A 15,983-nucleotide genomic window follows, 5' to 3' on the forward strand; every position below is an offset into this window, starting at 1 on the left:
CAGAAATAGAGACCCTTGAATTTGTCTGATGATGTTGCATGGATTTACTTGAGATCTCTTCTACTTTTTCAACACCCTCATGCAATTATTTATTTCTGCAAGGTTAATAATTTCTTAGGTAAACCCAGAGGCTAAGTCAGGCTGCAGACAGGTGCCCTATTCCAGATGTAGCTGTGCAGCTGAAGACAGTATGAGCCTGAGCTGTTTGTCTTCAATGGCTATCAGAGGTTCCTGTCTACTTGTTAGTGGATTCCCTCCCTACTTGTTAGCAAATTCACACGAATCCTCTCTCTCATTTCAGAAAATATCATGTAGTTAAGCCTGGTTTTCAGGCTGACTTTGAAGCAGAAAACAGCAGAGTCTTCTGCTTAGAGAGGGCAGAAACCACCAGCAGAGGATCAGTAGCAAGTAGCTGTTCCAGGGAGACATCTCTAGTCAGACATGTTTGCAAAGTGAACATCAGCTCCACAGCCTTAGCCCAGTCCAGCTACCAGCTCCAGTTTTGGAAAAATTACGACAAATTATTCCAAAATTGCAAACCAATGGTCTAGGGAAAATGAGTTAGGAAGCAGATCTAATTGAATTTTACAGTACTTCACAAATCTCCCTAAATATTTGCACAAAACCTGAAAGCGATCTTTTTTTCTTAGCCTACACCTGCTGCTTTGTCACAGTTCAACTGGAAAAAAGAAAACAAATGATTCCAATCTACTGGAAATAACAAAAGCCAAGAGAGTGTCAAGTGCTGTTTGCACAAAGAGAACTGTGCAATAAAGAAGTTCATAAAATCATGAGTAAAGTTCACCTTTATCCTCTACAAATAACGTTTCAACTTTCCTCTGTGTGTACAATGAAAAAAACACCAATGTTTCATCACATAGAAGCATACAGTACCTTTCAGTGTATTATCCCGTCTTTGCCTATGAAGTGAAAAATAAAAAATAAAAAAGTGGTGAATAGGAATCACCCTGGATTAAAATGTAGGGAGACCACTAGGAGATAATCCCCCATACCCACCTCTTGATTCAGACCAGAGGAATACACCTTTATCTTCCCTGTGTCATATAACAGTACAGATCTACTGCAGAAACTAGCATTATGACACCCTCTCCTGTGTCCCTGGCTAAAATGACCCTATAGCCACTAACAGCTCCTGAATCTCTCTTTTATAAAGAAATAACACAGCCATCACTACAAAGCTATAAATCTTAAAAAACATTTTTTCATAATTACAGGGAGATATTAGCCCTAACCTAAAGAGCTTACAAGCTTAGCCTACAAGCCTCCTTCAGGATTCTTTGTTAGCTTCGAGAGGATTTGCACAGATGCAGGACTTTGACCATAAGGCCATTTCTAGAAGGGTCATGCAACTTTACAGAGATTATTTCTACAGTTCTTACGGTGAGAGTGGGATTTTTCAGAACACTGCCAGACAGGATAACTGAGCTACTCAGGAAATAATTTCTCTATCTATCTCTGCAATTACACAGTCTCATATACTGCTCCTCGATTTGAGCTACAGAGAACCAGATGCTTGAATAGGAGGTTTTTGAATATTCTGTTTGATTCTCTCCCAGGCACAAGAGCATGAACACAGAGTAACGCCACTTCTTTTATGAAGAATTTTACCCATAAGAACAGAGAGGTTCAGAGCACAGACAGCACCTTGCTGGGTTGTCAGGCTGTGTGCCTTTGACTTCAGCAATGTTTTCGCTCTGGTTTTAGAACAGTGTATGTAGGTTGGCCCAGATGGGCAGAAGGCTGAAATCAAATCAGCAAAATGAAAAGAGCTAGTGAATCAGGTTTTCTCAAATTAACTGCTATTTAAAAATAATAAGCAACTGCCATTGATTCTCATTAGTGCATCAAGGGAAGATGGAGAAAATCCAGAGCTAGACAGTCACTTCATTTATATTCTTCTACTGAAATCTATCAAATTTAAAGCACACAAGCAGTAAACAGAAGAAAGCTACTCAGCATTCAAGTAGCAGGTCTAATTAGAGTCTGGCAAGGCATGTGCAATAGATACACTTGAGCCAAGGCCTAGAGCAGAACTCATTTAAGCCTTAGGGATGGATAAAAAGCCAAATAGGTTGAGATCCCAAGTTTGCAGCTAGTCCCTGTCTTTAGAACGGACGGTGCAAAGCCAATGGCTCCAAATGCCCGAGAAGCCGGGCAATTTCAAATACTAATCTGGACTTGGCTTCTGACTGTTTGGCCAATACACTATCTAGGTTCATTGCCCTCAACACTGATAGGTACAATTTTGTGATTTTGAAGACTACGCTGTATTCCAAGTAAGAGCTGAGCATATCAGATTAATCTTTATCAGTAAAGGAAACAACAAAGGAAAGAAAAGCAAAGGAAGGTGTAAGGGAAAGAGAAATGGAAGAACAAATGGCCTTAAATTGGAAAAAGAAGAAGGGGGCAAACCTTCTAGGCGCATATAGCATTATCTGAATTATAATCTTCTTTGACTTCATCTCGAAGTGAGTTAAAAATCATGAAGATACGGGTTCAAGGAAGCAAACGTGGCAGGACTAGGGCCCTAACCAAGGACTGGATCCAAATGAGCTATTAAATAAGAGAGCTGGCGTGTACTCTTGTTATGCAGTGGTGGAATAGGAGTATCTCCAGAGGACTCAGCCAGTCTGAACCATTTATTAGACTCCAAGTTGCAGCAGTGCCAAGAAACCTGCTTTAGCCACGAAACAAGAGACCATACGTGGACAGAAGCACCAGCTGGACAGACTGTCCCTATACTTAACATTTTTAGAATAAGCAGCATCAGAGCCGTTTGTCTGCATAAAGGGACAGTCAGCAATGATCCAACCTTTCCTTCTCCTGGGCATTCAGCAGCAGCTGAGCCAAACCCATGCACACTGAGAAGAGGAGCAGCATCAAGCTCTCCTTTCTTCTGATTGTGTACAAGAAGCAGGAGAGAAGCAGAGACAACAGAAGAAGATACTTAACCATGCTTTAACTGTGCACGTACAAATGGCAGGATGGAGTCTAGTCCCCTTGAAAAGGCCAATCAACACTTTGCTTGCAATTAGAAACAGAAAATAAGCACCAGGGCTGGGTCAACAAACAGCTAGAAGAGTCAGACCGTGTTCCAAACCATGGAAAGCAGCTGCCTTATGGATGAAAAACATATCCTAAGGATCAAAGGCATTCAATCTAACTTTGCTTAGATTCACTGTCTGAAAAGAGATTAAAATGCTAATGGAAATCGAGACGGCTCTCCCACTGAATCAACGCATTTCCCTGCACAGAGCACTGCTCCCAACTCTGGAAACTTTTGGGGGAGATGGACTACTCTGTCTCTGTGTTTTATTGACTGCACAAAAATTAAAACTTTGAGAAATGAATCACACATATTTTAAGTGCCCAGCCAAATGAAGGAAAGAAAACAAATGTGGAGCCATTCATCAATATTATACTCACTACATTTCCACTGCATCTGCCCTAATAAATTATGTTACTGAGAAGTTGAAGTATAAGTAGTTCCTTTTTCCAATATGCAACTACAAGGCAGAGTGAATGGCATAAGTAGAGCATGTTGATGAATGCAGTAAAAGCAAGTGCATTATCCAGAGAACTGGAAGAGAAAGGACTGCTTGAAGGAATGATCCTTCAGCCATGAACGGTCACAAATGTAACAAAAGAAAATCATGTTCAGTGGCCTATTATGCTATGCCATGTTATTTTAAGGTTGTACACACTTTACTCCTTAGGTTCACAGAAGTGCTTGTGAAATCCCTTTTTTTTTTTTTTTTTTTTTGCTACTACTATCCAGAACGTACTTTTATTTGCCTAAGCAGAAGGTATTAGAGAGAAAGTCACTTTTAGCCCAAAGGTGATACAAGCTGCTTCCTCCACATTAATGAAACTATTGATTCACATTATGGAGGAGCAGATCTCCAAAGTAATAACATAGCTAACACGTGGGAGGGAGGGGGGGGTGCACCCAGTCCTGCTAGCAAATTAGGGAGTCATCATACTTCTCCAGACTCAATGAGGATTAGCTTTTGGGAGGAGATTCTGCAGTCATGAATAACTTGATTAGAAGAGAATCAACATCAATATCTGTCTCTAATCGTTTTCCTCCCATTCTTTTGCCTGAAGCAGTAGAGATTGAAATTTATTACATGCAAGAGATTTTTGTTCCTTATAAAACTCTATTAAGCCACTTGAAAAACAAATGTCCTCATTACATAGTACCAGTGACAATTCTAGTTCTTGAGGAACATCCCAGCTTTACAGAACAGACTTTGATTTGAGTGTTTATCTCAAATAATTATTAGCCAGAGGTAGTGCCTTGGCCTGGCATCTAGGTGTTACCATATAAGTAATAAGTAGTTTTCATTTCCATAAAGATCCTTTACTTAGCTTATAAGGAACACACATTTAATGTATGCACAAATAATGTATATTTGAAGAACCCCACAATGCTAACATCTGGGTTTATAATATAACAGGGTCCCAAAGCCCACATAGGGCTTTTACATTAAGCTGAAATGGTAACAGTCAGTAGTCTGCTAGTTTTCTATTGTATAAAGCAGCCATAGTACATCTGAGTTCATGGAAAAGCATCATGGTGTCAATTAAGTCTGAGAAAATATATTCTGCGTTTACAGTATTTTATGAAAGTTCTGCATATACCAAGAACCAAAACAGAACTCAGCTCCTTGTAAAATGCAGTCTTCGATAGTTTATGTTTTCAAGTCAACAGCACAGTTTTTTCTTCCCTCCCCGCCCTCAAGTTTCTGGTGGCTAGTGCAAGAGCAGCCTGGAAAGTAAAACACATAGTATATATCCTTTAATTTCTGAGGGTTTGTATTTGTGATCAATAACTTTACAGTAAATAGAAGAATTAAGAGACTGAAGTGACCACCGAAGTATATATTTCAGCTAGACAAGGGAAAAGCTTTATAGTCTTGCTATCTTGCTAATCTCAGACCCTTTAAGTATCTTGGACTGCTTTTTGAGTGTGGCTTCTCATAAACCTGGTTAAAGAGATGCCAATTTTCCCATCTCTCCCAGCAAAGGACTGCTTCCAGAGATCGTCTCTTCCTCAATACCAACATTGCTTATGAAGAAGGGCTACCAATACATGTAACTTATAGTGCCAAGTAAATCCAACCACCACAGAATAACTACAGTTTTGCAACCTGGAATCCACATAGGCCTCTTTAGGGAGAAACAAACAAGCAGCCAAAAAGATAATCCATTCTAATGCAGACACTTAAAACACAATTTACCATGTGGATCAAGCAGCATGTATCCATGTAAATAACAACTTCCCCAAGATAGATGGGACAATTCGGAGTTGGAAAGAATTATCTTGGACAAATCTGTGAAGTAACAGCCATTACTTCTGTTCAGAAGCCCTGTGCATGGATGTCCTCCTCTGCAGAAAAACCATCCAACTTATTTGAGGAAATTACTTCAAGATGTTAGTAAGGAAAACTATTCACTTTACGTTCCATATCCTCACAGAAGCCACCAGTTCTAGGTGCTACCAAATTAAAAAGAGGCTAATTTTTTGACACTAACACAGACCTGCAAGGTTCAGATGTGCCAATGCACTGTATTTTAGAATTTTATGTGGTCCTTTCACTTAGATTTCATTTCAATCCTAGGAATTTTTCTAATTCCAATGCAATGACCAATACCACTTCTCTGTCTCCGTCTTCTGAATCTTCCTTCCTAATCTCCAGTTCAACTACTTGTGTCTTTAACTACTGCAGTTTAACTGTTCATCAAATGTCAGTTTTTTTGGTTACCGAATACCCTACTAGAAAATAATGCCAACATAGAAATTTGGTTTCCTGCAAAAAGGGCCAAGAGTCACAAAGCTTGTACACAGACACTTTAATGCAAATCAGATAGTACTATGTTTCATTCTAAGGTGCTCCACATCCTCAAACACTCAGCACTGAGCCTCCCAGTTCTACCGTTCCCTTGAGAAATTCGTTTGCAGTCTAAACAATCGATTTTTTAAAAAATGACATGCTTCTTTATGCTTCTCTTTTTTATTTAATCTTCAATACTGTATTTCAATTCCAACCATTAAAACTTTATGAGCATCAGGAGTATATTCTGCAAATTTGTTGATCACTGTATAGTACAATCTCAAAACTCTTATCCAAACCCCATGTATTCCAAAATTAGGTTTCCTCCCTCAACATGCAACATTTGAATAAAAAAGTCCTGACATACTCCAAAAAATTCCACTGTGCAGTTATATAAACTCAGATCTCTTGACACCCACTCTGGTTTATGAAGACACGGGTTTATATAAAAGACCTTCAAGAAAAAATTAAAAATGAGTATAATTTTGCTGACATTTCCAGGGGATTCTAATGCTTCCATTACCATAGCAGTACACATATATAAATACACTGTGTCCACTGTATTCTACTTTGCAATATAATATTTCTGAAGGAGTACAATTGTTCTCTGCATGAGGCTGTAAAGTTGTTATGCTGTGATTATATCAGAAACTACTATGCAGCCATTCCATTTTATTTAAAACTTTATAATTAGGAAAGTACCTAGGTTAAAATGATATTTATAAAAACTCTTGCTTCAGATTAATAAAAAGTGCACATTCTGTAAGTGCAGATTCCATTTCTTTTTTTTTTTTTTTTCTACTCGTTTATTCTTCTTTTCATTTTCAATCTCCACTTTTTCAAACCACGCTGCAAGTTTTGGACTGTAGAAACAATAGCTATATTTGCTTTTGATCAAAGCAATGGTTTAAAAGATGTAGTTTTAATGTCACCAATACATTTCAAGAGCTCATTTTTTCTGTCCTACACAACCAAACTTCCATCACTAAGTAATAGCCTTTAAAAATAATCTGAAAAAATATACAAAAATATTTCAAGAGTGCAGAATAGCTATATACTTGAAATCAGCAACAAGGACATTTTAAATTTCAACAAAATCTTCTTACTCTTTACGAGACCTCTGAACACAAAAAGAAAATGCATTTCGCATGGTTTTCTAACTCCATATTTGTAAGAGCAGAGGCAGATTTTCAGATAGCTTTCTTATTTAGCAAACAAGAAAATAAATCATATTGCAAATGCAGTGCTGAAGCTGCCTTAATTCTCTTGCTCACATCCATGGTAAGAAGCAAATGTCTTGTCCTTGCTTCTGAGGTTTATGTTTATACTCAGTGTCACTGTTGATGACTGAGATATGTTTGCTAGGTTTAAAATAACTAGCTTGAGAAGCTTGATAAAAACAGTACTGAGCTCTGATTTGCTGTGGATATACTGTTATAACTTACACAGGAATGTATCATCTTTGCTCAAGGTCAGTAGAACAAAATCTTTAACAACAGACAGCATGGAATTGCAAGACACTGTGGAAAGAACTGTCACAATTTCTACAAAAGTTTTTATGCCCAAACCTAGCAGGAACACATCTTCATCTAATTGTCCATCGATGCTTTCTGTTGAAATTCACAGGTAAATCCTGCTTCCATCCTGGAGAACATTTTACATGAAAGGTAAGACCGAGAGAGAGCAGGTAAAGACAAAGATGCAATACACAGGCGTGCAGTTTTCTGTGCACTGTCTGCATTTTAGGGGAAGGAAGGTCTCTATGCAGCTGCATGCGAAGCAGTTTAAAGATGGAACCGAAGTTATTTCAGTAGACAGTCTCCTCACTGCCTCACCCACCCCAAGGGTTGGCTATTGCAACCTGTGAAATGACTCTGCCAGGCAGGGGCACAGCATTACTGCCAGAGTATCCAGATGAAGTGCCTCAGCTTGAAGCTGCAAAGGAGGATTCTTCCTTACCTTGGATGCTTGATGCAAAAGATAGCTGTATCAGGCTGCGTAACAGGGAGTTGCGTTAGGAATCTCTTGCTCCTCAGAGGAAAAGAAGAAAAAATGACTTCACAACACACTATTACAAATGCTAATATTTTTGTCAAAAGCAGAAACACACAGATTTTACAAAATACTAGCTAGACATTGTAGCACACTGACTAAAAGAAATAATTTGAGTACAAGCTTAATAAGGCAGGGTAAAAAATCCATCACCTTACAGCAAATGACACTTTGAAAATGAGTCTGCTGTGTGTGATTTCAGTGGTGCCTGAGGGAGAGAAAGCTCTTTCTGTTCATGTTTTTCATACTTTCAGTCAAACAGATTGCTGAATAATCATGTTTTCTTTATTTTAATGGGTGAGGAAGCAATTATACAGAAGGTGTTTCCATATGTCACAGTTAATAAAGGCAATTCTTACTAGTAAGAATAGGTTGTCTCCGCTCAGTATCTGATGAAAAGCCCTCCTGTTGTGAGGAAAAAGCAGATCATGTGGATAGAAGAGACTCCTAGGGCAGCACACTTCAGTGGCTACTGGCAAGAACTGTAAGCAGATGAATCCCAGGTCTTCTCCAATCGATTCCCCATCAGTGACATTCACTAGGGTGCTAAGGGTACTAAAAGCACTTCGTGTCACAGTGTCTCCTTCATATTCACCCTTTTCTTGCTGGTGAAGGACAGTGGACAAGACCTGGATCCATCACTCTGGGAGATCATCAGCAAGTCCTTTCAGGAGGTCAATGTGCTTTCTTTTTTGAGATAGCATCTGGATGACCATTTCAAGAGATAATCTGACATGGACATCACAGCTAGTTATAGGCTGGTATCACAGATGCTCTTTCAGGCTGAAACTGAAAATTGCATGGGGAACAAATAATTGGGGGAGGGGGTTGAAAAACCCAGAGGTATGAGACACCACTTACACGTTTGTCTTTCTAACCACAGAGCTGGGCACACATCCACAACCAGATGAAAACCTGACATCTGTACTATACTGTTAGAGCTACCTAGTAAAGAACTAGGAGAAAAAAAGTCTTGGAGCTCATCTCAGCTTATTGTGATGTGTTCAGTGGCTGACTACCTCTGAAAAAACATACGGAAACCAAATCTAAGGAAGGACATAACTTGCCTCAGATAATCAACATATCTCAGCTAGGTTTACACAGCAGTGCTACACACTGGTTGCCTCTTGATTTCAAAGTAGGGCAAAGATTGTTCACCTGTAAGTACCTGAGTAGAAAAAAGACCTGCCTCTGTTGCCATTCCCACTTACAGGGGGACTGACAGCTTCCTACAAGTAGTTACAAAAGGCACATCATCTCTCCATGGTAAGTGTCTACCTGTAGCCTTACAAGTACGAATTTCAAAGCATTCTGCAAGACAACTTTCTTAACCTGATGTATAAAAATGTAGTAATTATTTTGTGGAGAGGCTTTGTTAATAGGAAATATTCTATTTCCTCCGTTTTCCTGGGAATTGCATTTAGCTGGTTTTGACTATTCGGAATAGACTTCAAGAAATGCCAAAAACACCCAAAGAAATAGGTGGATGTTTGCAAATATATAGAAAATTGGACCAGTTCTTACACATGCAACTTGTCCAGCTGGATGTTCACTGCCACACATAATACTTTCCAGTATTTTAACCAAAGTTAATATGGCCAACATTTTGAAAATTTGACACTAATTCTGGGCACTGCCTAACTTGGTCTAAGTTTCCAAACTGCTGAACAACTCCTTGTCCACATTTCAGCCTTTGGATGCTCAGCAGATCAGAAAATTAAATCCAAAATGACTCAAGATGATACTGTAAATTTCAAATACCCAGTCTGCAGCTCATTTTGAAAGTGCAGCCCCTAAAGACTAAATCCTGCTTCAAAGATACTGCAATAGTTTTGAAAGCTGCCTATTTTCATATCACACCACTAGCAGACATAGATAAACGCAGTGGGTGTACTCTGCATCCATACTCCGTGTGGTCAGTGTGAACAGTCCCTCCCTGACCAGTCAACTCTGATGATGGGGAATGAGGGGAATATAGCAGGATGATCACTGATAGGCTTGCACAGCAAATCAGAAGTAGCCCTTGCAGAGGCAAGGGAAAACAAGAGCTGCTGTTGGATCCTGCCCAGAACACAGAACCCAACCACAACATGTCCACACAGTGTGTCTGTCCTGAAGAAGTGGAAGGTCCTGTTGTATCTGCATTCATAATTAAGGTTTTGACATGATTATGGTGCTGATGCTGTTATATCTTCAGTGCATTATGGTTCTTGGCTCTGTTCGTGCCTGCCTATTGTTCATGAGAGACTTTGTCTTTGCAATGATTGGAGAACAAGGTGTTCTGGAAGCTCTTTTCAGCTGCCATCTGGTAAACTTCTTACGGATTTTTCTGTATGGAGGGAAGGAGAGAAAGGAGGGAAAGAAGAGAGAGACAACAAGAGAGGTAAATCTCAGTCTTTAACAGACTGCTCAAGAGTCAATAACAAACAAACAAGCAAATACTCTTACCAGTGCAGGAAGGCTAGCTCAAGGAAAAGAGACTTGCAGTCAACAAGAGTGAGCCCTGGCCATCAACTGATGATTCACAGTTGCCTCCAACTAGTAACTGATAATTGCTCAGTGAAAAGTGAATTGGTGTTAGACAATATTTGGACAACAACATTATATGAAATCTTAGGCCAGAATGCTCAAACAGGGAGTCCTTATGTGTGATTTCAATATAGGAATGAAGGATCACAGAAGAAAGAACCACATTAGCACCCAAGTGAACGTGTTACTTCTACAAAAGCAATGGACTGGGAGCAATTTTCAGTGTTAATTTCACTGCATTAATTCTGTAAGTAATGGATCACTGGCATCTTTGTGCTTTTTGAACTTGTGCCTTTCAGGTGCAATAAATTCACTTTAATTTTAGTCAAACATACTAACTACAGGTGGTCATGTTGTTTGTATTATAATCTCATGCAAGGATAATTAATTCTGACACAAAAAGCTTTGTTAGGTTCCAACTGCTCTGTTGCCTCTGTATTGTTATAAATCAAAATCATAATGCTGACTATACAAAGTAGCAGAAATCACAGAAACGACACACACAGAGTATGTCAAGAACCATCTTCATTGGCAGAGTCCAGAATATTAGATGTTGATGGAAAATTGCTTATTTTCTGAATTCACTGAAGTCCATTATCCCAGCTTTCATTTAGGTAGTTTATAAATTACAGAGATTTTGAGCTTATGTAATTAAAGTGAATGATGTCCTCTAACTTTAGAGAGACCAGGCCTTCTAATTCAAACTTTCCAAGTTGAAAATCTGACCTGATCGCAAACTACACAGTGCTGAAATGCGTCAAGGTGCATCAAGACTTTGACACAGTAACAAAGTGATTTGTCCCTTTCATCTTAACAGGCTGCTAACTCTGAGCCTGGAAAATGGTGGCACCTAACATTGAAAATACAGGGGCAGCTTAAAACATACTCTCATTGAGTACTAAACAGGCTCTTCTTTGCATGTTAAATTTTCAACGCAGATTTAGTTGCTGGTTGAGTATTTCTCAGAAATCTAAACTTCCAATCAAGTAAATGAGCCACAGAAGAGACCATAATCAAGGACAAAACAAAAAGCCCCAAATCAGGATAATATATCATGATCTTAGAAGTTAGAGGGAGCCTGAAAAATACAACTATTCTGGTTTATGTATACGAAAGGGACAGGGAAGTATTTGCCTTGGCTGCCTGAAGGCTGGATGTCATCAGCATCTTATGGCCTACAATAACAAACTGGAATTTAGCATCATTCAGTACAAAGCACAATAAAAGAAAATTAATCCCCAGAAAGGAAAGCTTAGGCTATTCATGCAGTCCACAGAGAAACAAATTTACTGTTTGAGTACTTACTTTACATGGTCTTCTTTTTTAGGCCTAAGAAGATATTCAATATATTGACAAGAAATTGCATCCAGAATGGTAAAATCATAGAAATTTAACCTGAGACTGGTAGAAATATGCACTTCTAAAATGAGGAGGCAGCTAGGTTTGGTAAATCTATGTTAATAGACAAGACCTATTATCTGCAATGATTATAACGGGGATCATTCCAGAAAAAGCTTAAAGAACTGGATCCCTTCTGATATATTTATCATGGAAGTGCCTAAGAATGGTTACATAGGAATTAGGTCTTCTCCGTCTGGAAAGGTGATGGGATTGCTAGACCACTGAAGTACATCTACACCATGGCACACAGGATGGGGAACAAACAGGAGGAGCTAGTTGCCATTGTACTGCCGAAAAGCTATGACACAGTTGCCATCACAGAAACATGGTGGATGACTCACATGACTGTAGTGCTGCAATGGCTGTCTATAAACACTTCAGAAGGGATAGACTAGGAGGCAGAGGTGGGGACATAGCCCTTTGATGTTAAGTAGCGTTCATATTGCCTAGAGCTGAACAATGGCAATGACGGGGTTGAAGGTTTATCGGTAAGAATCAAGGGGAAGACCAACAAGGCAGATGTCATGATGGGAGTCTCTTATAGACCACCCAGCCAAGATGAAGAGGGAGAGGAAATATTCTATAAGCAGCTGGGAGAACTCTCACAATCACTGTATTTTGCTTCTCTGAGTTGTGATGAATAGAGTTAAATCCAGCTGGATGGCAGTCACAAGTGGTGTAACCCAGGGCTCAGTGCTGAGGCCAGTTCTCTTCAAATATCTTTATCAGCAATCTGCACGAGAGGATCAAGTGCACCCTCTGAAAATTTTGCAGACACCAAATTAAGCACGAGTGCGAGAGGGATCTGGATAGGCTGGACCCATGGGCCAAGGACAACAAGGCCAAGTGCTGGGTCCTGCACTTGGGACACAACAATCCCATGCAGAGCTACAGGCAGGAGGAAAAGGAGCAGTTGAGGGAACTGGGGTCATTTAGTCTGAAGAAAAGAAGGCTCAGGTAGACCTTATTGCTCTCTACAACTACCTGAAAGGAGGCTGTAACAGGGTGGTGGTAGGTCTCTTCTCCCAGGCAACAAGTAATATGACAAGAGGAAGTGACCTCAAGTTGCACCAGGGAAGGTTTAGGTTAGATATTACGAAAAAAATTCTTCACTGAAAGAGTTGTGAGGCATTGGAACAGGCTGCCCAGGGAATTAGTTGAGTCACCATCCCTGGAGGTATTCAAAAGACATGTAGACGTGATGCTTAGGGACACGGTTTAATGGTAGACATGGCAGTGCTAGGTTGGACTTATGATCTTAGAGGTCTTTTCCAACCTAAGTGATTCTATTCTATGATTCTACATTTGTTTGCAGAAGTTTGCATTTATTTAAAGAACTAATGTGATCGTTAGTCATTTGAGAAGCCCACAGTTTATAGAAATGTTAGAGAATAGTTCACCCATCTGAATTTTTAATATGGCAACTTCATAAACCATCAAGTAGTTCCTGGTACTGAAAGTAATTGGCAGTTCACACTAAATACAAGAACGCTAAAGTATTAGGATTAAGATTTATGACTATTAAATAAAGACAGTAAAGTCAAAAGATGCAGTTATTAAATACTGGTTCTAAACTAGCATGAAGAATGGCAGAATTAAAAAGGGGGAGGTCATCAGCACTGCATCAAGCAAACCGCAAAAACAGTTTGTGAGCTCTTCAGTTGGTATTAATGAAAGTAGCTCTATCTAGGCTGTCAGAAGACCTAATCTACGCACTCTGAAAGGAGAATCCAGCACTTCTATTTAAACAGGACTGTGATTAAACAGGATTCCAGAAATTAGCTTTCTGGGATATAGCCTTTCAGAAATAAAATTGGAAAGATGGAAATTTCCACTTACTTCATTAAACATGCTATTTGAACAATTGTTTTGCCAAACCCAAACCTGGTTCTTTTTACTGTAAAAATATACAGGGTGGAGGAAACTGACTACGCTGAAGACTTTAGCATCTAAAAACAGATAAACTTTTTAATAGTCACTGATAAGGTTTTACAACCCTTCAGCTTTTTTTTTTTTTTTTTTTTTTTTTTTTTTTTTATTATTATTAACATTTGAGCATGCGGGTTGTAATAGTAACTGATGAAAGGCAGGAAATTCAAAGATAACATTGTTGGTCCCTCTCTCTCTCAAAACACTTCAACATGCTTTCCTCCCTCCCTAAGCAATACAACAAATTAAGGGCAGAGTCACCTTTAATGTTCAATTTCCTGTCCCTTTTTGAGTTAACACCAGCCATATGTTTTAATTATATAAAGCTTTTATTTGGTGGTGGCAAGTAAATGGCATCTGTAGTGATGATAACATCCTTTGCAGTTGTTAGGAAAGAGTAATTGCTATTTTCCCCTGCTCTTTCTTTTGATTCTTGCACGAGTGCTTGAAGCATGATGAATTACAGACTTCATTTGAAATGCTAATTTAAAAATATTTTAAAGCCTTTGCATTGTATTTCTAGTCCTCCTGAGACCAAAGGTTGGAAAGTAAATCAAACCTTCAAACAGGTGATTGGTATATAATGCTCACTATGCTCATTTTTATGTCAAACGTGATGCATTGCTGCCAATGTGGGAAGATGGCAAATTCTTTATGTCTGCATGACAGTAACTGCAGATAAAAGTAAATAAGACTTCTAGCAGCTATTCAGAGAAATATGGAAATGTACATAAGGACTACATACTGTTAAGATGTATTTTATCTTTTCAAGTTTTATGCAAGGACTGTAACATACTGGGTAGAAAGAATAGTTAGGCTGAATAGGACACTTATGCCATGCTTAAATGTAACCAGACATTAAAAAATAAATAAATCAATCAAAGAACTAAGCCTTTCTTAGGAATTCAGTGAATTCTATGCAACTAACCATCTGCTGAAGTTAAGCACAATCCTATATAACCTGTTGTGATGTCCAGATTTCTGAGCAATAGAATTGCTGCTAACAACATTTCTGATTTGTAGAAGCTGACTCAAAGTTCTTCGTTTAAATGCCATGCATTGAAATAGAAGCGTTTTTAAAACTTGAATAAAATAAAGTGACCTTCAGTCAATGTTACTCTAGAATGTATTTTTCAAGCTTTTTCTAATGTGAGTTAAAGACATTACTTGCTGTAGCTCTGTTAATAACAGGCATATCTGTCTGTTACTGCTTCTATATATATAAGCTGCTGTGTATCAGTACTGCCTCCTCGACATTGCATTGAGTTGTGGTGACTGAAGCAACTTTGTTCTATTTGGCTATACCAACATTATTTAAGAAGGAATACAAAATAAAGTTATGGCAGAAGATTTTACTGAGAGACAATTGTGTGTAAAGGTCTGCTGAAACTTTAGCAGATGACAAACCTTGTTTTGAAAGTGAGCAAAGCACAATTATTTTCAAAGTAATCATGACTCCTTGAGGGGTATTACACTTAATTGTAATTTCTCTGAGGGTTTGTTTTATCCAGAGGTACACTATAATTACTCAGTGGATTAAATTACAAGTGGGGTACTATCTTTGGAGTCTGATAGTCTTTCCATTAATTTCAACAGGCTTTTAAATAAAGTGAAAGGCAAAAACATGAGCAATGCTGAGTCTGCTAAAAGAGAATTTAACTGGGATGAACCTGTAGGCACAGATCCTTTGAAACCTGACATATTCCAGAATGACTAACTCACTTTACTTCCTTCATTGCTACCTGGGTGAAAATGAGAAGTGTGAATGCTGCATTTTATTTACCTATTTGGCTTGCTGATTTAGACTTTTTGTTTCTTTCCCCTCAGCACTTTACGGAAAAGCTTACCTATATTCCATTAAAGTTTTGATCTAACCTTAAAATTACAGAAATAAGGAGGAATGTACTTTGAAGGCACAAGTGGGTTGATGCTGATATGCTTTTTAAAAATAAACTCCTTTTTGAAATGCTCATTTACAAAACAAATCAGAAGTGTTTTAATAAGTATCAGGCTACTGGAGAGCATTTGCCATAAGCCACTTAGTTACATTATAAAACTAATATAGATGGCAGAGAGTGGTACGATCTTTATAAGATTAAAGAGATGCTGCTGTAGACACTCCAACATCATTTAAGTGTTGTAATAACTTCCCTTATTTTTCTCCTCCTAGCAATGACACATATTCCTTTGCTGTTGGTTATCTTCCAATTTGGC

General features: G+C 38.6%; 1 protein-coding gene across 4 annotated transcripts in view; it reads right to left on the reverse strand.

Moving 5' to 3' along the window:
• Window positions 1-5,682: 5,682 nt before the first annotated feature.
• MTA3 (metastasis associated 1 family member 3) overlaps window positions 5,683-15,983 on the reverse strand; it is a 139,950-nt gene continuing 129,649 nt past the window's right edge. For 2 of the 4 annotated variants that reach the window (XM_032183671.1, XM_032183670.1), the window contains one exon: window positions 10,165-10,239. In XM_032183671.1, coding sequence (XP_032039562.1) covers window positions 10,228-10,239 — 12 coding nt within the window. In that variant the 3' untranslated portion in view covers window positions 10,165-10,227. Of the gene's footprint in view, window positions 10,240-15,983 lie in introns of all 4 variants that reach the window. The other 2 variants (XM_032183669.1, XM_032183672.1) reach the window with 2 other exon arrangements.

This window comes from Aythya fuligula, chromosome 3 (genome assembly GCF_009819795.1).
Source record: "Aythya fuligula isolate bAytFul2 chromosome 3, bAytFul2.pri, whole genome shotgun sequence".
Lineage (NCBI taxonomy): Eukaryota > Metazoa > Chordata > Aves > Anseriformes > Anatidae > Aythya > Aythya fuligula.